At 54.5% G+C, this 26,464-nt stretch overlaps 2 protein-coding genes across 17 annotated transcripts in view; both read left to right on the top strand.

Moving 5' to 3' along the window:
- RALGPS1 (Ral GEF with PH domain and SH3 binding motif 1) overlaps positions 1-18,504 on the top strand; it is a 282,278-nt gene extending 263,774 nt beyond the window's left edge. For 4 of the 16 annotated variants that reach the window (XM_061199915.1, XM_061199912.1, XM_061199903.1 and 1 more), the window contains 6 exons: positions 8,337-8,420; positions 9,807-9,912; positions 11,647-11,739; positions 11,914-12,019; positions 13,797-13,888; positions 14,433-16,221. In XM_061199915.1, the coding sequence (XP_061055898.1) occupies positions 8,337-8,420; positions 9,807-9,912; positions 11,647-11,739; positions 11,914-12,019; positions 13,797-13,888; positions 14,433-14,531 (580 nt within the window). In that variant the 3' untranslated portion in view covers positions 14,532-16,221. Of the gene's footprint in view, positions 1-8,336; positions 8,421-9,806; positions 9,913-11,646; positions 11,740-11,913; positions 12,020-13,796; positions 13,889-14,432; positions 16,222-16,909; positions 16,990-17,763 lie in introns of those variants that run through there. The other 12 variants (XM_061199914.1, XM_061199911.1, XM_061199906.1 and 9 more) reach the window with 11 other exon arrangements.
- Positions 18,505-24,362: 5,858 nt separating this feature from the next.
- Positions 24,363-26,464, top strand: part of GARNL3 (GTPase activating Rap/RanGAP domain like 3) — a 159,920-nt gene continuing 157,818 nt past the window's right edge. Inside the window, exon 1 of the mRNA XM_061200963.1 lies at positions 24,363-24,480. Coding sequence (XP_061056946.1) covers positions 24,389-24,480 — 92 coding nt within the window. The 5' untranslated portion in view covers positions 24,363-24,388. The remainder of the gene's footprint in view (positions 24,481-26,464) is intronic.

The raw sequence follows: 26,464 nt of genomic DNA, 5'->3' as shown, positions 1-26,464 counted from the left end.
ACGGTCCAGACGCCAGCTGCCCCTCGGCCTCCAGCTCCCGCGGCCCAGCCTCCAGTCTCCATTTCCATCCTGCACTGGCCTCTTCTCATGTCCCCCAGAAAGAGTCCACTCCCTCAAAAGCATGTGAGCGTTCTAGACTTTCCTGAAGACCCCACGGGAGACTTGGAGGGGATTTATCTCACACGCTTTGACATCTTTGTAAAATGTTGCTCGTTTCTCTCACAGTTCAGTGACCACGGTTCCTGTTGCTGCCTGGGCCTCCGTATTCCTAACCTCTGCCCACCCAGAGCCCAGGCCCACGGGACCTCCCTCCACCCCGGCCTCCCCCATGCCACGTTGCTCCTGCTAACTGAAGGGAAGCAGATTCCCTCTTCCCCGGGAGCCGGGCCTCACTCTTCCTGGCCCCAGAGACCAGCGGCTGCCCCCAAGGAGCCTCCCCTCCCGGACCCCCCGCCCGCTGTTCCCAGCAGACGCTGTAAGAACCCGCTCTCCTTGCATCTTTACACGTGCATGGGCAGAGGGTGGCGTCAGCACCAGAGACAAGGGTGCAGGAGAGGGCTGGGCCAGCTCCGCCAGAGGAAGAGGTCCTGTCTGTTCCAGTTCCCAGAGGCCAGGCTGGGAGAGGGGGGCAGCACCTTGCCCCACAGCCCTGAAGCTTACAGGCCACAACCTTCAACTGACTAGCCCACGAGCCCCCCAGCCCTGGTGACAAGCTTGGCCTTGGCCAGGAAGAGACATGGAACCAGATACCAGCATGCAGGGCAGGGAGGCCCAGGCCAGTGACCCAGCCGCCGGCACACACCCCTCTGTTGGTCTCAGGGCACATCATAGGCAGCCTTTATGCTGCTGTGAACAGGCGGGTAGGATGGTTCTCATTGTCTGGCCAAGGGTGGGATCGTGTGGCCCATCTTGCAAGTTTGCCTTCCCTGATTCACACCCCTGGACATTTCAGCCCTGTGGCCCCCAGGCGTCCTTGGGTGGCAGCCGGGGCTCAGGCTGTGCCCAGTGCTTCCTGAAGTGGCCAGCCTTAAAGGGCACCTGCTTTGGAGCCCCCAGAGTCCCGGGACCCGCCCGGCTGCTCTCTGGGGCAGTGGCCGCACCCAGCCACTGTTCCTGCTGGGACCGTGGAGGGTTCGAGGAGCCGAGGGGGCCTTCTGCCGCTGCTGTCACCCTCCTGTCCCTCATCCAGCTCGGCCTCAGCAGGTCACAGGGCCCGTGGGCTGAGGAGGGACGGGAAGCGACGGGAGCCCTGAGGCGGCCAGACCCTGGGCAGTGCTGGTCATTTCTCAGCCCCCAGGCGGCCCCCAGAGACCCTCCCTATCTTCAGGGCCCAGAATGAGGACAGAGTGGTGGTCCTGGGTCAGGGCCCTGGGGAGCCAGAGGCCGGAGTCTCTGGGGAGGGGGCAAGGGTGGGACGCCCCTCACGTCCCTGACCTGATGTTTTCTCACCTGTGTCCTGGGAGTGGGACAAAGGCAGGAGAGCCCTGTGTCACATCTACTTTCCCAAGGAGGCAGGGAGGTGGCCCCGGAAATGCATTTTCAATGCATCCTTGATGAATCGGAATGTAGGAACTGTGGACGCTGCACCAGGCTGGCCTCAAGCAAACCTCAGCCTCCTCAGAAATGGAACGGGGAGCGGGGAGAGTTAGTCGGGCCTGTCGGTAAGAGGTAACGGCTGCTTCTTTATGCCTGCGTTGGCACTAAAGTGAGGACAAGAGTCTCAGCCTAGGAGTTAAACATTTTAAATGAGGTTTTTACAGAGAGCGAAGTGGGTGATGGGGAAGAACACGTGTGTGTGTATGTATGAAGGTACATAATATCATTCCTCTTGGTTGTCTCTGCTTGTAGAGTTATTGAGAGACTTTCTTTATTTTCTTTTTCTGTATTCTCCAAATTTTCTACAATGGGTAAATGTTTCTTTTTCACCCAGGAAAAAAATAACATTTAACTTTCTAAAAGAGGGTGTAATCAGGAATGTTTCCTGGTCACTTTTTAAGGGGTGAAATATGAAAGCACGTCACAAAGTTCATTACGAAATACTCAGCCATCCTTCTCCTCTAGTCTGACGTTGCCAGGCTGCGCAGAAGGGCCTTCTCACATGACAGACAGGCCAAAATATGGGTGGCGGAGAGACTAGGAGGCCGAGGGGTCCTTGGAGGAAGCCCCTCTGGTGGGAGAGGGAAAGGGAGCGGGAGAGGAAAGTGCGCCAGCCCCCTCAGAAGCAGAGCTCTTCATCCTCCTTCCTGGGGAGGGGGTGCTGCATCAGGGGGTCGGTCACAGCTCGCGGCCGAGGTGGGAGACAGAGATTCAATCCACGATGCCAGGTGCACGGGGGTCATGAAGAGGACGCGACGGGAAAGCCCAACAGGGGGACCCGGGTCACACTGTGGGTTCAGGGGTGGCTTCTGGTAGAGGCAGTGGTTCAGCAAAAGCCGAGGACATTGGGTGAAGAGGACCACAGTGGGCCCTCAGAGGGGGTCCTGGGACCTGAGGAGGCTGCGGGGCCTGAGTCGTGTCCCAGGAGGGGAGGAGAGGTGGCCCAGGGATGCTGTGTGTCCCTGAGTCTCTGCAGGAGGGGTGGGCTCCTTGATGAGCCCTGGTCTCTGAAGTTCTGAGTGTGCCTCTGCAGAGAGAGGTCGTCGTGACTTCTGGACATTGTCAGCAGCGTTGGGGGGTGGGGGGTGGGCAGGGCTGAGGTCAGGGCTGCTTACTCTCTCAGGGACCTTGGGCATGTCTCTCAAGCTCTCCGAGCCTCAGGTTCCCCAGCTCTACAGGGAGGATGCTCACAGGAAATACTGGACAGAGAGGTGCAGTTGCTCCTGTCGGGGAACTTACTTTGGGATGTGTATGAATTTCGCTCAGTAGGAACCTCTCGCCAGCAAGCAAGAGATCCCGGAGTCTAAGGCTGGGTGGGACGAAGAGAAAATTTCCCACATGGCAGTTCAGTGGATGGGCTACAGTACAGGCAAGTGTCCGCCAGCCCTGCTGGCCTCCAGGTGACTCTGAACTGTGGGGAAGGCCCCTTTAAGAGAGTGCTGTCGACAGTTGGCCCGTAGGTGCTCTGCGGTGTAGAGGAGGTTGGGTGACGCAGTTTCTGCACTGTGCTGTCTTTAGCCTGTGAAATCTTGTAGCATCCTTAGGGAGACCCCAGGAAAGTGGAGTCATGGCAGCAGAGCCCCAGGCCTGCTACCCCCAAGTCAGAGTCTTTAAAACACTCCTTTTCCTCCTGGAGAAGGTCAGACGACTCTGGTAGATGCCTTGGGATTGCCAGGGTTCAAGGGTGCCTCTTGGGCCCCAAACTCTGCAGCATGTTAGGAGAGGGAGGTGAAATTCTGGGGGCGATCCTGGAGGCAAGGGGTCCACTTCAACTGAAGTGCAGCCATGAGGGTGGCTGTTCTCAGGGTGACTCTCACAGAGGGCCTCACTGCCCCACCCCCGTCCCCTGTGGCTGAGGCCCAGGAACCCCCCAGGCTGGTGGCCCTCCCCTGCCCACCCCTCAGTCTGGTCCCCCGGGTCCATCCCGCTGCTCCATTCTGCTGCTCTGCCTTGGGTGGCAGCCCAGTTGGGCGATGTGCCAAGCTTCTGATTTTGGTTTCCCCCCAGAGATGCCATCTCTTGCCTTGTTGTCAGCATCAGACACTGACGTCTGGCGAGTAAGGCTCCACCCAGGAGCTCAGGCCCCTCTGGGAGAGAAGAGCGGGCAACAGTCCCTGGCCTTTTGCTTGACCCTGTCCTTGGGCCCTGACAGACAAGGGCTGGGCCCTGCCCGCTAGCTGCTGCGGCTTCACAGGTAGCTGAGAAATCTCTGCCCACAGCCTCTCTGTCCAGCACCTACAACCCCTCAGAGTCAGGTCCTAGAAGGTGGACAGGACCCTCCTTCCATCTGGTGTTGACCCTTCTCTATGCATATCTGCTATGCTCTCCTCTCCTTCTGCAGCCCAGATTTCTAGACCTCTCAGCTCACACTGGCGAAGCTTGATGCCTCGTAGCTCCCAAGTTTACATGTTATAGCTTCACCGAGCCACAGAGCCTGACTGTCAGCCTCTCAGATCTGGTTCCTAATTGCCAACAGAGAAAACCTGATTGACCTGGCTTGGATCAGGGGTGGTTCTGTCCCCTCAGCTAAGCATGCAGTGCAGATATGGCTCCTAGGGACCCACTCAGTGGATCAGGGATGCTACCCAGAGAAAAATGTGATTCCCAGGCAGCAAAAGTCCTTTAACAAGTACTGCAGGAAGGGACATCCCAGGCCCAGCAGAACTTAGGGTGGCAGCTTCCTGCCTGCAGATGAGAGTAAATCATTAGGTAGCGGCAAGGACCAAGACTTGGTCCAATGGGACGGCTTCCCAGCAAGGGTTTGCTGGTACAGGTGGACACTGTTGATGAACAGCATCACTTGAACCCTTCCACAGGTGCACTCCTACCAGGGGCTCTGTGCACTTGAGATAGAAGAATGGTGGGGGGGCCGGTACTTCCGCTAAGACAAGATTACTGAGGCCTCAATGTAATTATTATCCAAGACTTCTCCTTGCTCCCCACTCCTGGACCAGCAACAGAGACTCAGGGCTTTATGAAATTTAACCCCCAAGATACCTACCACCTAATGTGTACCTAGAAAACTACTTAGGAGAAGACGCCTTTCAGACCTGCCTCAGCCAGTCTGAATTCTCATGATGCTGTTGGCCTAAGCAGGACCCTGGCTGCTTCCACCTTAACGGCACCAACCATCTTCCTCTTCCCTATGTTGTGACTTGGGCAAGTTACTCCACCTCTCTAAGCCTCAGACTCCTTGTCTATAACGTGGGGATAAGAATAGTGCCTGCCCCACAGTATTGTGTGATTAAATAGGATAGTGAACGAGTACTGCTTAGCACGTTGCCTGGTACCCATCCTCCCCGTCATCACCATCATCCCATCATTTGAGCATCCTCATACCATCCTCATCCTCATCGTCACCATCCTATCCCCATCATCATCATCCTTATCTTCCCCATCATGTTCATCTTCATCATCATCACCTTCTCCTTCTTCTTCTTCTTCTTGAACACTCTTTGGGACTGAGATGTTCTACTTGGTTGCCAGCCCACAGCTTCCCGAGACCAGACTTCCCACGAGGAGAGTGGCCTACTGCAGCCCTCTTCCCCCACTCCTTCTCAAGATCTGTCCCTGAGAGGGAACAGTAGAATGGCCTTCCTGGGATACATTCTGTTCAGCCACTTGTTCCCAGTATGTTGCTGGGAAAGGTGTCTGTGGTTCTGGAGTTGGGAGCCCCCGTCGGTTGGAGAAATCCTTTTATTTCTGGAGTTCACCAGATGCCACTGCCCACTCATTTTGCATTTTCTGGCCGTGAACATTCAGATAACAAATCTTCTCAAAGCACTGGAAGTGGTTCCAGTGGCTGAAGATCCTGGCTCCTCTGTGCTGATGCTAGCCTGCTTGGGCCCAGCCAGAGCCGCCCCACCTGTCACAGCCCTCCTCCAGCCCTTCAGTGCTTGCCTGGGGAGGGAAGGCTGGCCACCACCCTGCCTATAGTCTCCTAAAAGCTGGCCTTGGGGAAAAGTCACCATTACACTGCACTTCAAAGCCAGGGTCACTCCCCAGCCTCCAGGCGGAGCAGGCTCTGCCCTCCCCCACCTGGAGCAGCTTGACTGATGCAGGCCCTTGGCTCACATGGAAAAGACATGCTCCCTATGTGAGCACTTGTGTCTCCATCCCTAATGACAGGCCAATGGGTGGCTTCACCTCCTTGAGCCCCAGTGTCCTCATCTAAGACAGGGTGAGAACAGCGCCCCTCACAGAGCTGGGAGGAACGGTGTGTGAAAGCACTTAGCCACCTCGTGATAAGCAGGCGATAAATGGCAGCTGCTCTTAAATGCCAGGCAGCCAGAACCACCAGGAGAAGACTCCATTGGGGGAGTCAAGGGACCAGGGACCTGGGAGGTGGCCCCACCCCAGGAGATCCAGGGTCTACAAATCTGTGGCCATCCAGCCTCACAGACACTGACAAAGCCCGTCCAGTGTGAGCTGCCTCAGAAACCTGCTGAGTAGGGGTGCCTCCGAGAGCAGAATGCCGGGAAGCCGCCCGCATGGTGCTGGCTCCACACGAGGACCCTGTCCCCATGGCGGACTCCTCCCATGCGACAACTCAACCTCTCTCCCACACTGAAAACTGTGGGTTCAAATCCTGACTGACTTGGCTCGTGCCTCGGTCAAGTGTCTTCACATCACTGAGCCTCAGTTCCCCATTCTGGGGAGGATGATGGTGCCGAAACAAAGCTCCCGTGAGATAATCAATGGCCTGACACATAGGAGCGGTCATTAACTAGTGACTCTCCCGTGAGCCGCCCCAGTGACCCCCGGCGTCCCTGCACTCCCCCCAGCAGTCCACTGCCCTTGGGAGCACCTCACTCCTTTAGGAAGAGCGTGAGGAAAGACTGCTTAAAAGCCTAGACTGGTTGGAAGATGCTGATTTAAAGCTCTCCGTCAACAAACGTCAGTCCTGCCAAACATCTGTTAAGTGTGCAGCCATGGAGTGTCTCAAAGAAGCGGAGAGAATGATGGAGAGTCGGTAGCAGCACCAACCATATCGCCCCATCTGTGGAACAGTCCACTGTCGTCACACATTTTCCTGGGGTACCAGGAACAAAGACTCATGAGAAGAAAGGTGGAGAAGAAGGGACCAGAGGATCCAGCTCTGCCAAGGGAGGTTCCATCTCCAACTCCAAACAGACGGCGGCTCAGAGCGGGAATCCAGATCAAATGAGGAGACATCCTCCGGGCACAGAGATGTTCACCGTCAGACCCTGCCCTGACTCATAAGCGATCCCCGGTTACAGCTGGGGAGGGGAGCGTCCCTGGAGGCAGTCTGTGGGCGCTCTGCACAGCCTGCTCAAGCACGGGGCTGTGACGTGCCGTGGTGTCATGCCCAGCCGTGAAGAAAGGGAGGAGGCAGTCTGGCCTGTAGGTAGGCTGGGAGTTGAGCGTGCTGGGACCTCTGAGCCACGGCTCGTGGTGCGGGTGGGGTGGGCCTGTGACCATCATCTGTCACGAGGGTTGGGTGGGGAATGGGCTGAGACCCATTACATTCGAGGACTTGGGGGACCAAGCACATGCTGCAGCTCTTTGTCACCTAAAGAGGAGTGGCTGAGGGACGAAAAGGACAGGGTTCCAGGGCAGTCGACCTGGAGGACCATCAGACTCCCACCAGCCCTGAACTTGGGCTTCTGGACAGCAAACCCAAGATGGTCATCAAGAACAGTTCCTTCTTGAGCGGAGGATGGAGGGGCAGAGAGCAACGCAGCCCCCTCTCGGAGGAACCTGAGCTCGGTGACGGCGCAATGCACCTGCTGCAGTGAATGACGATGACTCCACACCACCCCCCAGGTGTCCAGTGCCACAGGGGAACATGTGGCAACCTGGGACTGGCAGTGGACAACACTGAGGGAACACTTGAAAAGGACATCTGGACCTTGTCTGGCTTTATAAATTGGGTTGTTTGGCCAATGGAAAGCTATAGCCCAGGGAGAGACCATGCTGCAGGGGTGGGGAGAAGGTGGAGGACCAAGTAGACGCAGGAAGTCATTCTGCCAAGAGAGGAAAAGGATAAAGAGAGGAGAGGAAGATGGAAGCCTTCCCCCAAATAGGTTAGGATCCCCACCTACCCTGGAAGCTACATCTTCCCCTGGAAAGGCTCACTGCTGGGGAACTACAGGTGAGAGAGCAGCCAGATGGGCAGCCCATGGAGAGGTCCTGGAGCACCAATTCTTGGACGCTGCAGCAGGTCACAGAGCAGGTTTGCAGGGAACCATCTGGGGCCAGCAAAGAGACTGTCCGATGGAGAAGACGTAGCAAACGGAGGAATTCAGTAGTGCCCGGGTGAATAATGATGCTACTCCTGCCCCACCCCATCCCCACCCTGGGCCAACATGCAAGACGGCCCACAATTCTGTGTCTGTGCGCTTTTAATTGGATTGACCATGGAATATTTGGGCTACACAGCATTTTCTCTCAACTTCACATTGGGATAAGGGGTGTGCCTGGATTTTAGTCATCCCCTTGACACTGGAAGAAAGGTGAACATTCAGTTAAAAGGTTAAGGAAACACCTGGAGACTTGGGGACTCACCCTGATGGAGGCTCCAGGGGTGTTGTGTTCACTAACCTAGCAGCTCCAGCTGTGCCCCAGATGTGCTTGCAGTGTGACTGAGGAGGCTGGGGGAAGAGTTGGGGCTGAGGCTTCCTGAGCTAATGACCACATAGTCTGCGATGCCCTAGCCTCCTTCAGGAGTAGCTGGTCTTTCCAGGCTGTTGCTAAAACTCAACCCTTTTCCTCTGAAGCAGGGGACGTCTCTATGCCACGCTGGGGCCCAACTGGCGGGTTCCAGTTCGGAATTCTCCCAGAACCCGGAGCTGCGTCTACAGGTATTCATTTATTCATGTGATCATTTATTCGACGAGTAGCTCTCTGGTGCTTGCTGGGTGCCAAGCACTGTGCTTGATGCTGCCGACGAGACGGACTCAGCCTCCGCCTCAGCCTGTAGGGCTGTTGCTTCAGGAAGGCAGAAACGGAACAGAAAATCACGGGTGCCGACGGTCCAGAGAGGAGGCCTCCCTGGAGAAAAGACTGGAAGAGTGATAGGAATCAGCCAAATAAAGTGAAGGGAGGTGTAGGGGTAAGAAGAGTACCTGCAGCCCAAGGGACGGCCCGTGGGGCCGTGAGGCAGGAAGAGCTGGGTGATTTGGGGAGTGAAGGAAAGTCCACGTTGTAAGAAATGAGAGGGGGAGAGGGTGGCAGGTGAGACCAGAGAGGTGGGCCAGAGCCACGTCCAGCAGGGGGAGAGGATGGTGGTCTCAGAGGCACTGGAGGGGTTGCCTGGGGGTGGGGGGAGGGTATCAGCAGGACCAGGTCATGCTGGCCACGGTGTGCAGGGCGCATGGGAGGAAGGCAAGAGTGGACACAGAGAGGTCAGGTGAGAGTATTGGGCAGTCATTCAAAGGATGATCAAGTTCTGGCTTAAGGTGGGGGGAGTGGGGTGGCTGAGATGAGCATATTTAGGGCATGGGATCAATGAGTCCTTGGGATTGATGAGGTTTCGGGGGTGAACTGATGAGAGGAGAGAACCCCCAGGTTTCTGGTTCCTTCAGCCAGTGGATGGTGATGCCTTCCGTTGGGATGCGGAGGGAGCGCTGCTCGGCTTTCATGCAGGGTTGAGGGAGGTGTCTACGGGTGGTGCCTATCCAGGGGGCCGAAGCTGGTGCTTAGGAGAGCGGCCTGGGCTGTGCTGCACTTGGACTCTTCACCTGTAGGTGGCGCCCGAATCCCCATGGCAGAGGGAGAGAGAGGAGCCCTGCCGCAAATGTGCAGGGCATGGGGGTTTGGGGCCGCTGCCCCCCTTCTTACTCCATCCCCTCCACTCCCACTTCCTCGCTGCTCCTGCCAACACAGGAAGGAGGAGGTGCTGCGCAGGCCCCAAGCTCCCCAGGTGGAGAGGAAGCCAGGATAGGGTACAGGTGCTGCTAGGGGCCTGGGTTACAGGGAACGTGGGCACCAAGCCTAGGGCCGCTCAGCACTCAGAAAGACGAGGGAGGTGCAAGTTCTCAGCTGTGGGTGAGCCCAAGGCCACCGTCCTTCAGGTTTTCCAGGCCCTCGGGGCCCTCCCCTCCCCAGCCTTGCCCAGCACTGTTGAGTCCTTGTCCTGTGGCGCCATTATGGACCCGGCAGTGGGGGACCCGTGGGCCCCAGTGGGTGAGAGGGTGCCTGACCTCAGCTCCTCCAAGGCGATGTCTGACTGGTGGTCTCCCCCGCAGCCCCACCGGCCCGTGCATCTGTACGCTGGGGAGCTCGGCGGCGGTCCCCACCATGGAGGGGCCTCTGAGAAGGAAAACTCTGCTCAAGGAAGGACGGAAGCCCGCGGTGAGTGCAGAGGCACATCTGTCCAGAGGCGGCATGGGCAGCAGGGAGGGCATGGGCTCCAGAGACCGGCCAACCAGGGTTCCAGCTCAGTTGTGCCACTGAGTGGGCAGGGCCTCAGTTTCCACATCTGTAAATTGGGATAAAATAGTCCCTACATCCTGGAGGACTTGGCAGGACTGTCACGTGTGTGACCCTGCACACAGTGAGCAGGCAGTGAATGGGACTGTGCGATTATCTTGAGGGCAGGTGGAGGCCTGGAGACCCTGGGAGTCAGGGTGGGTACTGTGCCTGAGACGGGCAGCACGGCCTGGGTGGTATCCCGATGCAGATCCCCTCCCCCTTCGGCAGCATCATGAAACGCGTGGTGGAAAGGACAGGGACGAGGAATCAGGAGGCCTCTCAGGCTCCCCCACCAGCCACTGGGTCACCACGTGCTGAACCCAGATGTCCCTGGCTCCATGACCCCTCAGCCGCTTGCCAAGACCTCTTTGTTCGTTCTACGGAGCATCCATGGCAAGCTGCCTGCAAGCCCGCCTGTGAGCTGCATCTCCAGGCAGCATCTGCCCGTGTCTGCTCTGGCCTTCCTCTCCTGCCCTGGCTGCTGCTTGCCCCTGCCCACTGCACACAAAGCCACTTGGAGATGCCCCCTCCTACCAACGCCCAGTGTGAAGATGCCAGGCCCCTAGCCCAGGTGCTGCTCTAGAAGCTCCCCTGTCTTTGGGTGCTAGGTGGTTCTTGGGTGAGGGGAAGAGTCTTCATCCCAGCCCTGGGCCACACTCTGTCCCTTGGACCCAGAGTGTCACAAAGCATCCTGCGACATGAGGCCCTGTATCTGGTCTGCTGTACAGACCTGCTTGCTGCCCTCCTGCGCCCAGAGTCCAGGCTCCAGTCATTCTGAGGCCAGAGCGAGACACTATTTTCCAGATGCTGGCTGGCCCGCTGGTGAGCGATGAAGTTAATCCAGGGGGTCATGACCCATATTTTTGAGTAGGATAGAATAGACTGGAAAATGTCAGAGTTTCTTACACATAATAAAAGTGAATGTTGTTTCATGAAGCTTCTTTCAGTTCAACATACATATGCACGCGTGTTGTACACACCTGTGGGTGTCGTCAAAAAGGTCTGAAAGCCAGTGCTTTCACCATCTGAGGTGACACAGTTCCCCCACCAACCCCCCCCCGCCCCCGCCCCCGCCAGTGTGAAGAGGAGCCTTGTAGGTCGTGATGCAGAGCAGTCTGCTTCATGCCTAGAGAAACAAAAGCCGCACCTGCAGCTTGGCCCTGCCAGGCGTCCCCACTTCTAGCCATAAATGCTTTCAAAGTGCTGCCATCCGCTCGCAGCCAGGGCACCCCGTCACAGACATTATGGTTCTTCTAGGTTATGGTTTAGCTTGTCCGTGTTTTAAAACTCTTTTTCCCCAGGACATTCTTGGGTTCAGGTCACCTGAATACATAGAAGTTATGCCTTGGCACTGCCCTAAACAAGGTGGGAAAAGGAAAGGCTCTTGGAGTAAAGGAGAGCGAGGGCTTAGGGCTGACGAGCTGCTGAGGAGTCTCCCTCCTCTGGGCCCTGGAGGAGTGGCACTGAGGGGTGGCAGGCAGGGACGAGATGAGGCCTGCACTGGCACCGCTCGGGAGGAGGGGTCCCCCCTTTCCACCCGTGTAGCTGGGTCTCTAGTCAGGCAGTGGGGGACTCTGGCCCTCCACTTGTGACATTGTCACTCTGCCTCTGCAGCTGTCCTCGTGGACCAGGTACTGGGTCATACTCTCAGGATCCACCCTCCTGTACTACGGAGCCAAGTCCTTGAGGGGCACAGACAGAAAACACGTACGTTCCACGAAAGGTCTCTCTGTGCTGGCACTTCGTTTGGTGCGAAGTGCAGGGGGGTGGGTGGAGGTGGGCAAGGCGGCGGGAGTGGAAGGAACCTTGCCTGGCCCAGGTCGGCCTTCCTTGGGGAGCGGAGGGTGTGGGCCTCACGGCTATGCTGTCGTTCCTCCGCAGTATAAATCCACACCTGGCAAAAAGGTCTCCGTCGTGGGCTGGATGGTGCAGCTGCCTGACGACCCTGAGCACCCGGACATCTTCCAGCTGAATAACCCCGACAAAGGTAGGCAGCAGGCCAGCGCTGGGTGCCTGCAGCTTCTCTCTACCCTCTTTCTTCTGCTGCTAAATGTGCGTTTTGAAACAGTAGGGACTTCTGAGGCTGCCGCTTTCCTTTTGCTTTAGGTTCTGATGTTCACAGGGTCCCTCGTTGGTCCACAAAAGCTGCTTAGATCGTGGTGGGCGTGTCCACTGAGCAGTGTGCATGGCACGTGGCAGCCGGAATCCTTTTCGCCTATGGCTACTGGGGCCCATCACCCCTGGAACTCTAGCCTCAGGGTCCTGGAATGAATAACATAGCGCTGGATGAGGCAGTGACCATACGGCTGGAGGAGTCTTGGGTGTTGGGAGGTTTCAAGGACACCCCGGCATCGCCTGTGCCGTGAGACTCTGGCAGTGTCCTGCTCCAAGGCCAAATCAGAGAAGAACCCTTCTATAAAAGCTCCAACTTTCACTTGCCCAGTCATCTCCCAGTTCCTCCTGGTTTTATTCTTCCCCCATGACCATGCTGAGAAGGAGAGGTTCTGCACTGAGGTTCAGAATAGGCCATGCTAACCTCCTTGGCAGCCTATGTCACGTGACAAAACCCCGGATTTCCTGGGTCTCCTAGCTAGGCAAGTTCACTGGAGCTGTAAGGACCCTGAGCATCTTCACACCTTCACAGGAATGTTCTAATGCAGGGTTCATGTACCTACGATTGCCCAGGGATCTTGTAAAAATTCAGATTTGGATTCAGTGGATCTGGGGTGGAGACCAAGATTCTATATTTCTAACAAACTCCCAGGTAATGCAGATGATGGTGCTGTTGGAAGGTCAGGGTTTGAATGTTGTTAGCTGGGAATTAAAGAAGTGAGAGCCTCAAGGAGCCTGGGGAATGGAGAGGAGCCAAGTCCTCTGCTCTGCTTCTGAGTGATTGAACCACGTACGGCTACGCACACGTCATAGTGTTTCCTCAGGCTGGTTACCATTTGAGTTTCTTCCGCAAGGCTTTGGGACCAGATTAGAGGTGGTTTCTTTAGGAAGTAAAGGTTGTACCTATACCAGCTTGACTTAAAGACTGTATGGTCATGGGGTCCACAGGCCATTCTCGGGGCTGAGCCCAGAGGAAAGCACTGTCCCCAAGCAGAGGGAAATATGACACAGCAGGTGGCCAGGGTCCATGGATAGAATGCAAAAGGTCTGTGAACTTGGGTGGGAAAAAGATCACATCTCTGTTTTCCATGACCTCTAATTCCTTTAATTATAAGTATTAAACTACTAACTAGAACGTTCACAATACCTGTGATTTTATCTGCAAGAGAAACCACAGGTATTTTCATATCACGTATTATTGCAGATATCTTAGAATAGCATTTTTGTTCAACTCTTTGCAGTTACAGTACAGTATCAGACCTGCCCCCAGATCTTGTCATTAGCGCATTAATAAATAAGCACGTAGAGAATGATATCACTCATTTACTTTTTAGCAGTTTGGTAACTGTATTTCAGTATTATTCCTTTTCTTTGTATTTTATTTTATGCATTTGAAATATAATTGTGAGAAGGGTCCACAGGCTTCACCAGAGCCAAAGGCACCATGGCCGGAAAAATGGTTAAGAGCCCTGGTCCAAAGAGACAGGTGGGGAGCACGGGACCCTCCTCCTCTACATGCCCCGAGCTTGCCTTGGGCTGCTCCTGACCTTCCCTAGTTTAGTTCCCCAGGTCCACGTTTATCTTCACGCCACACTCACAGGCAGACCCTCCCATGTGACCTTCCTCTTAACCAGTGGTTTTCTACCCATCAGGCAATGTTTACAAGTTCCAGACTGGTTCCCGGTTTCATGCAATACTGTGGCACAAGCATTTGGATGACGCATGTAAAAGCAACAGGCCTCAGGTAAAGTCACCAAAGTCCTGCTTGTTACCTAAAATACCCTCTCCCACCCTCGGGACTAAGGGTCCATAGAAAACACACCTCCCTCCTTCCCCCAGTGCCTATCAGCTAAGCTCCCAGGCGCCCTCTTTTGATCAGCCTTTTCCCATGAGACAGGGCACCCCCTGCCCCTCTTGGAACTAAGCCCAGCTTCGGACTAGAACTTTGAATCTGGCCCCTGTGTCTTTCCTACTAAAGGAAATGCCACAGAAACATCTATCAGAGATAGGTTACAGGTGGGATAGTGCCCCAAGAGTCAGGCTACAGCATCTACTGAGGTCACCACCCGAAAGTTGATTCATGGGCATACTCCAACCTGACAAAAGGGCCTCCCTGCCCCCGACAACCCTTAGGAATAACGATAATAATAGCTCATTTGTTGAGGAGCAACCATGGCCGCTGGTGAGTGGGGCTGTCCGGCCCCTTGGCATGCTTGAACCAATAGGACCTCTGGTCCGCCATGCCTGCCTGAGGCTCTGCTCCTGCCCCCCACTGCTGCCCCTCCCAGGACCGGGCTTCAGGAGAAATGCTTTACGTGCAGGAATTGGCCGAATCCTCCCAACATCCCTGTGAGGTAGGTTCCCATACCGTCTCCGTTTCATGCTGAGGACACTGAGGCTCAGAAAGTGGCAGACACTTGTTTAAGGCCCCATGGTGAGTAAGATCTAACCCCGGTCTGCCTGACACCAGAGTCTGTACTTGCCGGCCCTGAGATCTCCCGCCGCATGCTTCCTGGGTGGGGGCGGGGGCGGGGACCTGGCTTGCTCAGCCTCCTGCCGTCGAGCCAAAGGCCTGGAAACACAGCCTCTGCTGTCCAGGCTTGCGAGAGGGGTGGCTGCTCAGCCCTCCCACCAGCCCAGGCAGCAGGTGGGCTGCTGGGGCCAGGAGCACTGAGCTTCCCTGACATGTTCCCCAGGGATGAGCTGGAAGAGGGGGCTGGGGAGCCGGGTCCCTCTCCTCCGTTTGGAGAGAGAGCGCCAGGGCTGGAATAGATGGTGGCAGCTTCGAGGAGGAGGAAGGTGGTGCCGAGTTCACAGCAGGCGTGTGAGGCCGGGAGGGCAGGGGCTGCCATGGTGCTGGTCACAGCACAGTCACAGACTTTCTGGCCCCTCAAAGCGGTTCTCATAAAGCAGAGGGAGGTCTCTAGTGGTGTGTCCCATGATTCTGTGCTCAGTTTGGGCCTATTCAGGATTTTCATCTGTAACATCGATGAGGACATATATAACAAGCTGATCAAATTCTATACGATAAGAAGCTAGACGGCGAAATTAGCAGAAAATCCTCAACAAACTAAAACAGTAGGACAAGACTGATAAAGGGATAAACTTGAGGCACCACAGGGAAACTGAAAATAAATTGCATTCGAGTCCCTCAGCTCACTTGCTAGAAATTTGTCTGGGGCATATGCTCACACACGCACACACAGGTGTATGGGTGAGAATGTTCACTGCAGCATTGTCCTTAATAGAAAGAGAAAAAAAAGCACCTGGAAACTCGGCGACCCTCAGTAAACCCCTATTGTGTACCCCCTGATCTGTGTGTGATCACCTGAAAGGGGCTCCAAGACATAAGTGAAAAAGTAAAGTGTAAAAGCACGCGTAAGGGCAATCTCATTTGTGTTAAAATACACGTGCATATTTATTACATGCATGTCGGTGCCCAAAAAAATTCTAAAATGACGTACAAGAAACTACAGCTCTGCGGTCTCTAGAGTGTATTTTGTGCTTAAGCAAATGTAACTGCCCATCTCCACGATGGGGAGACCAGGGTCTTTGGTTGATGGTTACCTCAAGGCGATGAACAAGGTGCTGCTTCAGGTCACGTTAAGAGAGGAAGAGCATCCTGACCTCCTCTGCCCTGGTCACTCCGTGCATACCTGGGGCCCCTCCTTAGCTCTGAGGGCCACTCTGAGAGCACAGTGCGCTGGAGCTTACCTGCCACACACAGGTGACCCAGAGGAGTGACAAGTACTGAGGTGGGCCACACAGATGGTGGTGCGGAGAGAGAGGCAGGGCCTTGGTGTCTGCTCCACGGTGACAGTCGTGGCACTGGTGGGCGGGCAGCCGGGAGCAGGGATGGTTGCCCTGAGCAAGTGTCCACTGGCTCTCTGGGGGTGGAGGCAGCCTGAAGGTAGCAGCAGCTGCGCAGCAGGTAGCAGGGAACTGGGTCAAACCCACTTGGTAGAGGAGGTGTTTTGTCAGAAGGACAAATGGACTGAATTTCACGTCTGGCAAACGTGGTGTACCACGACAAGCTTTGGCAACGTTTAAGTATTTTTGTCCAGTTTTTAGACCTAAGGGAGAAGGTCTTCTATTTTTTCTACTTTTTTCCCTTTTTATTTCTAATTTACTTTCAAACAAATGTTCCCACCCTCTGCTTTATGTAATAAGAAAAAATTGGCAAAACTAAATATTCCACAGCAGAGGATTATTGAAATAAGCCACACTACCTGCCTGTGATGGCATGGGGCTCCGATGAGGGCATTACAGAAATGCATCTACTCCTGTAGAAAATCTCAGTGACTAAGATGACTTTTCTTTTTTGTGGAACTGCATTTCTTAAAATTGTGTGTGCTAGCACTGAATACACTTAAACTTTATTGATAGCATATGTGTAAGGTGTAAACCACAGCAATAAAGCAAACACTCGTGTACCCACCACCCAGTCTAAAGGCAGGACCTCCCCAGTTCCCGGAACACCTCCCTCCCAAGGGCTTCTTCCTAATTCTGTCTCCCTCCCGCTCACCTATGCCCCATAACCACTCTCCTGATTTGTTTGTTTACCATTCCTTTAAAATGTGAACACATGTATTTGATTCCTTAATGTATTGTCTGGGGTACATTTTTTAAAACTTTTTTTTAAAGAATAGAACCATAACTGTATAGTTTCTTCTGTGACTTGCTTTTCTCCTATGGTATGTTCCTAAGATTCCTCTATGTCAGTGTGCATAGCTGTCATTCATTTACTTGTAATTTTTTTTATCAGTTCTTCTGTCCGTGATCCCAAGAATGATTTCCTGCTTTTGGCTATTCTGAACAGTGCTGCTGTGACCGTTCTTATAACTGTCTCCCAGTGCAAGGAGATGCATTTTTTTCCAATTCATCATTTTGACCAAATTGCCACCAAGATGGATTTGTTTTTGATGAAATTGCTTCTCATCAAATTTCCTGGAACCCAACGGCAGTGCTGGGGGAGGAGGCCTGGGTCTGGGGGCGTGTCCACAGCTTTGAGGGGAGGGAGAAACACCCTGACCTTGGGGCTGGTGGTCTCCCCAGTAAAGGTAGCTGGGATCTGGGCCTGGGGACACAGCATGGGAAGCCTTGGGGTTCCCGACATCCCCAAATTTCCCCCTTCTCCTTGTGCTTCCACTTGCCAACTCCTGCCACCCACTAACCACCCCCTCTCCTCTCCAGAGGCATGTGCTTATCCTGCAGGATTGGTCAGCTCTCCACTCCAAATGCACTTGTGCTTTGACCCAAGGATAGAGGTTGAGAGCGTGGGCGCTGGTGTCTTAGCCCTGTCACTCACCCGCTGTGTACTTCACCTCTCTAAGCCTCAGTTTCCTCATCTTTTTAATGGGGATAATTCTAGTACCTGCCTCCTGGGGTTGTTGTGAGGACTCAGGACACAATACAGATGCGGTACTCAGAGCCTTGCCTGGCACACAGCAGCCCCGTAACACATGGTGGCTGGTACCACTGCTGTGCCCTCTCCCCTTCCCCCACCACCCACTCATTCACAGACTGACTGGGAGAGGCCTGAACCCTTCCCTTAGGGACCACCCCCGTCCCCTCCTGAAAGGTCAGAACTTTGACAAGAGGCTGAGCTTTCTCTTCTAGGTACCTGCAAACCTTATGTCATTTGAATAAGTCTCTGCAGGACTTAGCGTGACTTCAGAGGCCTCTGGGAGCCGGCCTGGGACTGGTGGCGAAGCGCGTGTCCGGGGCACAGGCCTTTGGTGGGGTGCTGGGAGACTCAGAGCTGGACTCGAGGGGACACGGCCGAGGCCTCACAGTCCAGAGGGCTCCACCGGTGCGGGGGTCCGCCTGCCGATGCCCAGCCACCCCCATGACCCTCGTTCTGCAGCACCACCTCACGGGGCCGCGATGGGTCCCCAGACTGTACAACCCGTCCTCCCTCCCTGGGCCCTCATCCGTCCACCAGCTGCTGCTGCGACCAGAGAGCATCCGTCCCACGTTGGGTCCCCAGTGCTTTCTCCTGCACAAAAGAGTGGACAGCGTCCCCCCGCGTGAGGGCTGGAGGGAAGGGACAGGCGGGGACTGGCTCCGGTGTGCCGGGTCGCTCGCCCACAGGGCTGCCTCAGATTTTGTACAACCCCGAAGCGTCCTCTGCGTGTGCGTGCCGTGTCTGTGTGCGTGCAAGCAAGCGAGCGTGGACTCTCCGAGAAACATGCATTTTGGCACAAGACTCGTGACATCACACACTTCATTCTCTTTGAGGCCCTGCTTTAACCTTAAGCGATAGGCTGGTCCACCGAGGAAGGTCAGAGTGAGAGCCCAGATTCCTCCTGTGTTAAGGGTCCCTCGCATTCTTTTACTGTAAACAAACAATGCCTTAAATTGTGTCTTGTTTTCTGTTCCTATGGGTGCTATTCATCCAGAAGGCCTGCTCCCTGGGCCCCTGGGGCCCTTCCAGGCCTTGTTGCCCTCGGCTCTTCTGAGGCAAGATCCAGCTTCAGGACCGTGGACTGGGCCGGCACTGGCCTGCTTGCTTCCTCCCAGCCCCCCTCCCGCAGGGTCTGAAGGCCCCGCTCTTCTCACCCCTCCCCCCGCCCCCGGGTCAGCATGGGAAGTCGTGACGCTTTCTGCCAGCTTCTCGAGGCCGCCTGCGCGCACGGTGACCTGACCGGCTGCTCAGAAGCTACTTTGCACCGACCTCTCCCCGCCGAGCAAGGCTTTTGCTCCCATCCTCTCACCCCTTTGCCTCCACTGCCAGGGCAGGGCCACTGGGATTCTTGATTACACTGGGGAGCTGAGTGACACTGAGGCCTTAAGCTCCCCCATTCTTGCCCCCAAACACAGTCACCAGCAAGTTCTCCATCATCCAAGTCCAAGGGCACAATTGTTGATGACCGTGGTGACGAGAGCAAAGCCCTGGGGAGGGGACGGTCCGAGCTCTGCTTTCGGCTGAGAGCTCTTCAGGTGAACAATGTCCTTCATCTGTCACTCCTTGTCATACTTTTAAGTGACTTTTATTTTGCACAAATACATTTTTATTTAAAGTAATGAATAAAAATTAGCTTTATTTATGGCAGCTTTATCACCATAGCTTCTCCCTTCAGCCCTTCCCCACCCTCTCTCCTTCCCTCTCCCTCCCTCTCTTTCCCCCTCTCTCTTTTTTTTTAATCTGGGTGTCCTAATTCTGAGAAGGAAACTCTTAATGATTTTCTGAAAGAGACTGAGTTTCTGGGTCCTTGTTGCTATTGTGGTTTCAGAGCTCACACTGATCAGACACCAAACTACTCTTAAGAGTTTCTGGGCAAGATGCTTCAAACAACATCTTAACCAATAAACTGTAATAATAGGTCGACTTAAGAACTACCAAACGACCCACCACTGTATTTTGATCAAACGATGACCACTTTTCTGAAAATTCAGATGAATTGGTGAGGAGAGTAATTGTCATCAGGGTCTTATTTTGTGGTTGAGTCTTACTATGCTCCGTAACTAACCCTCCTTCAGAGCAAAATCTAGAATACTTTCATGCCAGGAGAAACTCCAGATGGTGAAATTGAGGCCAGCAAACCTTGGTCCTCGGTGCTTCGCACACCCTCCCACAGCTGGGGTCGAATGCATGCACCTAATTCATACCAACAACTGCTCAAATTAGCATCTGGAGGCAGAATGAGTACAGCAGACACTCCAAACATCTCTCACCAGAACCATGCAGTATTAACGCTTTAACTTACATTGAATCTGATTCTACCTGTTAATTTTTTTTAAGTCTTAAGTTTGAATGGAATTAGAAGACTACTTTCCTTGAATTTCTCTACTCTTCAAACTGTCCTGGTTTTTCTGACATGAAATTATAGAAGCCAATCCAAAAACCTCAAAATTTCACACTTACACTAAATCAGGTACTTTCCTGCCCTTTACAGATTTTCCTTGTCTTTACAAATGTTTTCCTCTGAGCCTAATTTTGAAATAGCACAATTGCAATTCTTTTCAAAGTGTCTAGTTTTCTCACTAAAATTGAGATTGATCCCATGTCCCCTCCCAGAAACATTCCTAGCTTGGATTCTCGTAGAACTGGTAAGAACCTTGAACTTACCAGAAGAGTCCTGCAGATGAGGCTGTAAGGCACTTGGCTCTCTCCCAGCAGGGGCTCAGGGCCAAGCATGTGAGTTAAGTGCTGATTGTCTTTCCAGCGTTGGTTTGTCCCTCAAGCTGCAGGTGAGGAGGCCTGCAAGCCGGGGACAGAGGGGGACAGGCACAAAACCCCAAAGGGGAAAGTCCCCGGGTGGATTCTGGCCCTGGAAGGTAGCATTTCTGGGTCTTGCTCTTTGACTAGCCATGGTGCACAAATGTCTGTGAAAACATTGAAGGTGATGTGTCTTGCATGCATATGTTGTATCATTTTTGTTAAGCAAAGAGATCATGGCACCCCAGGATGAAAGTTATAGAATGCTATCTACAAACTGTGGAGTAGGTAGCTGGTATCCTCATGATGCCGCCCACACAGCTCACTCCCCTCTCCCTGGGAGTAATTTTCACCCCTCTCAGTCCAACACGTTTTGTAACTCAAGGTCAGCCAAGTGCATTCTGACAACTGAAACTTCGTGGAGGATAGATTTGGTGGAAAGCAGTAGAAATATTGTTCTGAGCGTGCCCAGTGGGACAGTGTGGCCTCCCTTCCCTCCCTGAAGAAGCCTGCCCGTTCATCACCCTGCCCCCTGTGGACCCTAAAGAGAAGACACTTGAAGGGATTCTGCTTACGAAAGAACCCGCTCTCTCTTGCCAACTGAGTTTATAAAGTGTTTTTTCTTCTTACCAATATGGCCAGTATTTCTTTCATCGTCTTCCTCCCACCTCCCAAGCCCAAGAAGTGTATCTTTTAGGATGCCATTGTACAGGTGGAAAAATGGTCCATGAAAACGGGAAGTCATTTGCAAGCAGGGTCCGCTTTCATTCCACAGGCGGAGTCTAGAGCTCTGGATCCACGTTACTGTTGCTTAGAACCAGGTGAACGTTGCTAAAAACACAACCTGACTTTCATGAATCACTTTAATCAGCCCCACATCATTCTGCATGTTGGGTGACTTCATGTTTTAAAAAGGAAAAAAAAAAAAAAAAAAACAAGAGTCCCTCTGAAATAAGAGATCCTCTGTGTGAAACCACCCATTCATCCATTGATTCTCATCTCTTGTGAGTGCTTCCTGTGTGCCAGGCTCTACCCAGGATAGAAATGTCTGAGAACAAGACAAACCCAAGCCCTGCCCTCATGGAGCTGACCCCTCAACGAACAAATAATCTTCACCATGCCATTTCCTCTCTCCCAGCAAGACCCTGCCTCCCTCCTAGCACAGGGTAGGAACCAGGTGCAGATTCCTCCAGAAAGGCTTCAAGAAGCTCAACAGACGGAATAGCCTTTGACTTGTGAGTCCAGTTGCTGTCCTAGTGACTGGTTGGCACAGAGCTACGGCTGAACACAGTGAGGACTCCGAGGTGGAACCAGAGGGTAGGGTCAGAATGCTCACAGTATTTACTTCAGAGGTTTTTTGGTTTTAATTTCAATGTTAAAGACAAGCACAGCATGAGTGAGAGCTGCATTTCCTTGGGTGTCGAGAACTCGTCCCATGGACCACCTCGCCGCTGGTGCTGCACAAGTGTGTGTGCGCCACGGGCAGCCCCGAAACCCCTGCTCGCAGCAGCAACGATGGATCATCTGTCAGTTCTATAACCACTCATCTCTTTGTCCATTTCTGAATGACTGTGACCATTCAATAATGAAACAATAGTGATTAATTTATTAGTATGGTATAATCTTCAATAAATTTTGTGCCAAAATGCATGGTTTTCCACTTAGCATTCAAAATGTTGCATAGAGAGTAGTTTTCAATTTCTTACGTATTATTCAAAGTAAGTTGAAAATCAATTTTTACATTTTAATTTGTCTCTTGTTCAATCTGTTGCACTCTCCTGGGCTGTCTTTTTTCCCGGCAGACCCCCTGCATGCAGTTGTGTAAGGACTTTCCCTAATTCTTGTGAATTGTCTCATCCACAGTAACCACTGAACATCAGCCCTCTGTGGGATTCTTTAGATTTTTGGTGAAGTATTTTGTTACCTCAGTCTTGTATCAAGTTGCTGTATTTTTCAGCTTGTTACACTGATAATAATTGTTTCACTAATTAAATAGTTTAGTGTAAACATTTTTGTTTACTTTGAAATTAAATGTGTTTTCCAATGAATACTGCTCAATTTATTAAAGTCACGTGCGTTTATTTAGCCAACAGTTGCTGTGCCAGACAAAGACGTGAAGGAGGTATGGGCACTCAGCTAAGAGGTTACTAGAACATAAATGACATACAGGAGCAGTGCCCTCAGGGAGGGACAGAGTCAGTGCTGTGGGTACTCCGGGGAGGGACCTGGGGGATTGGGGGAAGCTTTAGAGGGCAGGGGCATTTGGAGAGTCATTTCAGAGATCGCTGAACACATGGTGGGTGGGAGAGGCAGGAAGACAGAAGACAGAAGGAGAAGGATGAGTTTGGGGAGGCAAGCAACCCAGTCTCACTGAGTAAAGGATTTGGGGGAGCAGGGGGATCCCAGTCTGAAAAGATATGTTGAGGGGAGTTCATGATGCTAGGCAAAACCCAGAAACCCACTCTGGCTTGCTTAAGAGCAGAGGGGGCACTGTCTTACAAGGATTGTCCCATGGAAACCTGAGGGGAGGACGAAGGTGAAGTCTCAAGGGGCAGGAAGGAGAAATGGGAAGCCCCCTACATCTTTTCTGTCCCCTGCATTCTCCCTCCAGACTGGCTTCTCTGCTGGAATGTCCGGCAGTGAAGGAGTCCAGGCCTTCTGGGAAAGCACCTTGAAGTTATTGAGGGAGTGTGCACCAGGGGGTGACATGATCCAAGATGATCATGGGGACCCCTGGCCCCGCCTGCCTCAGCTTCCCAGCTAGTGCCTTCCAAAGCTGCAGCGGCCGATTCTCCAAGCTCAGGCTCCTGCACACACGCTCCGCAGCCTCCGCTCCACCACCCCGGTTCCGGGCCAGTATGGCCACACCTCCCTAGCTATGACAAGCCCCGCTGGCTGAGGGGCCCTAGCTCACCTGCTCCTCACGACTTAGATGGTACAGTGACCCACAGCTTTACCCGGATGGGGTCGCTGCCCTCAGCCCCAGGGCAGTGTTCGAGGGCTGTGAGATGGATGCATCTGACGGTGCAGGAAAGTGATGAAGTCAAGACTTCAGCTCACAACTGGTAGCCTGCAAAGCTCCAGCCCCTCAGCCTCACTGCGATAGGCACCACAAACACCACTTGGAGAAAACAGTACCTCCTTTTGATGGATGGAGAGATCGGCGAGCTAACGCAGACTCTACGGTAGAATTCCTATTTAGCCTCGAGGGCCGACATCATACCCGGGAATGTAGCCAGCAGGCCAGGGCCAGGGCACCCGCGGAGGTGAGGTGGAGTGGGCGGGGCCACATGCGGAGGCGGTGCTGTGGGCGGGGACTGTCCGGGCTGGGTTGAGCAGGGCTGGGAGCTTGAGCTTGGCCGGCACTGTCGAGGGGGGGAGAGGGGGCGCTTTGGAGAGAAAAAGCAGGGCCTTGCCTATGGTTGGGGCACGGGGAAAGGCGGCCCTAAGAGAGGACGGTGCTACGTTAGAAAGGGCCGAGAGGTACTGAGATGTGGAGGGGCGACTCTCTGAGGAGCCGACCCTTGGGGTGAGGGCGGAGGCCGCGCGCAAGAGCTCAGTAGTGGGAGGGTACGTGGGTGGGGCCTGGGTCGGTGCTGAGGGCCACGGAGCGGGAGGGGAGGGGCCGTGGACTCTACGGAGCTGAGGATGGGGTGGCATTTTAGGCTTGTGGGCCTAGCAGAGGTGCTGACAGCCCGCACAGGGAACCCCGCGAGGTCTGTGCGGGAGGGGCGTGGCTGGAGTACGGGGCGGAGCTGGGGTGGGGTCTGGACCTGGCTGAGAGGCGCGGAGTGGGCTGGGCCGCAGTTCGGGGCGGGGTTGGGCGGGGTCTGGACCTGGCTGAGGAGCATAGAGTGGGCGGGACTGAGCCTTAGGGCGGGTCCAGGGCGGGGCCTAGATCCCGCCGAGGGGCACGGAGCGGCTGGACCGAAGTTAGGGGCGGAGCCAGGGCGGGGCCTAGGCCGGGCAGAGGCGCGCGGGGCGGGGCGTGGGCTGCGGCGCGCGAGCCGAGCGGCCCGCCGAGCCCCGCCGAGGCCCGAGCCCACCCGAGTGCGCCCGAGCCCGCGGCCCCCGCCCGGGGCGATGGAGCCAGAGCCCGGCGGGGCGGCCGCTGCGCTCCTGCGGCAGAAGAGGGCGGCGCTGCGGCGCAGGGGGTGCAGCTTCGAGAGCCCCAGGTACAGCGGCCCGGGAGGGGTGGAAGTGGGGAGCCGGCCACGTGGGGGGTGGCCGTCTGAGGGGACCGAGGGCCGCGAGGTCGCGGCTGGGGGAGGGGTCTCGGCTGAGGTGGTGATCTGAAGAGATCAGGCGAGGAGCCTGAGCACAGCTGCCTAGAGTCAAAGGGGGCTGGGCTGTCCGAGCGGCAGGTGCGGGAGGGGGTTGCCCCAGAGAAGCACCTGACGAGAGTCGGGAATCCAGACCCGACGAGACGCCCCCAAAGCGTCTGTCCCTTGGCAGGCCCCGAGCAAAGCCGTGGCTCTAGGCGGATTTCGGGCTGTGGAGAATTTGCCCTGCCCGCCTCTTGTAAATGCTCAAGGACAAGGTCGGGAAATAGCCCCCCTAAAGTCCAAGGGAGGTAGGTCTCCCTCCCCGGGGAGTCCCTCTGAGCTGCCCCAGGACCCAGGCCAGCTCCAGCCTTCCTAGCCTGGCTCCCCAGGTAACGCACACCTGCTGCCTCATGGCCCCGCCCATCCTGGCCGGTGGCCCCCGACATGCCCGGCCCCTCCTGCCCCTCTGACCCGCCGATGCCTTTCCTCTGCCAGGGGTGCCCGTGCCCCTCCCGCCCGCTTCCTTTGGCTTGGGGAACTCGCCTGATGTGTCCGGGTCCTTCTTCTCCCTGGAACCTTGCCCGGAAGACACGCCCTCCCCCGCCGCGCTCGGTGGCTCTCCCTCTGCTCGGCGAGATTCCTTCCCTCAGAGGGCATTTCCTTAACTTGGAGTGTCTTCTCCCGCTCCAACGTCACTGAAGTGGGCCCTCCCATTTTTCAGTCCCTGGTCCCTTCTAGAATACTCCAGCAGCCCCCCAACTACACTTCCCGTCTTTATTCTTCCACGTCTCAAATCCACATTCTCATTGGCCGCTGGAAGAGTCTACTGCACGGTCCACTGTGCCCCTCCCATGCCTTACCTCCCCTCCCCCCTCCCAGGAGCTCTCCATCTCCCAGGGCCGCGATGGGGACTGGGGCAGAGGAAGGAGAGAAAGATAGGAAGTGGGACTCTGGCCCTCCCTGTGGCAGAAAAGAGGGTTCATTTGCTAGGATAAAAAACAGGACCCTTAATATGAGATGCCAGGCCCTTGTCACCTCACCTCACCCTTGGTGCTCCAGCAGTACCAGATGAGAGTATAAGCATCCTGAGGACAGGGACCATAGCTGTTCACTGCTCTGTCCTTGGAGGCTGGCTCAGGCCTGGCCCATCACAGGCATTTACTATCTCTTGAATAAATAAATGCCTGACCAGCTGGTAATTCTTCCCTTATGCTGTGCTATCTCTCAGCTGTGCCTTTACTCATACCATGCTCTTTTCTCTACTTAGAATAGTCTTGTCTTTACTTTTTGGGTAACGCCGACCCCTCCTCTGGGAAGTCTTCCCTGAACCCCGGCCTGAGCTCTGTGCTGTATCAACAATCTACACATTGACGGCTAGTCTACACACCACTGTGTATAATTACCCGGATAACACCTCTTCCCCACTAGACCGGGAGCACCAGGCAAATATGGTCTCTGCCCTTCTGATGCTTACACTCTTGTTGCTGGAGCATGAAGGTTGGAAAGTGCACCAAGAGATGAGGCTGAAGAGATGAGTCAAAAGCTGGATCCAGGCCTGAGGTAGAATGTTTAGAGCAGCACTGTCCAATAGAACTTTCTGTGATAATGGAGGCATTCTATAGCCCATCCTGTCTGATACTGTAACCACTAGCCGCCTGTGGGTATTGAGCTCCTGAAATATGGCTCATGCAACTAAGGAAATGAATTTTAAATTTTATTTAACTTTAATTTAAATTTAAATAGCCACATATGACTAATGTTTCCAATATTGCACAGCACTGGTTTAGAAGATTTCTCTCTTCCTCTGAACTCTCACTTTTACCACCCCCTCCTTTGTCTTCATGACGTTACACCTGAAAGACTAAATGACTTCTTGGCCTCCAAAGGTGTTTCC

Source organism: Eubalaena glacialis, chromosome 9 (genome assembly GCF_028564815.1).
Source record: "Eubalaena glacialis isolate mEubGla1 chromosome 9, mEubGla1.1.hap2.+ XY, whole genome shotgun sequence".
NCBI classification, from domain to species: Eukaryota; Metazoa; Chordata; class Mammalia; order Artiodactyla; family Balaenidae; genus Eubalaena; species Eubalaena glacialis.
This window is presented reverse-complemented; position numbering and strand designations above follow the sequence as displayed.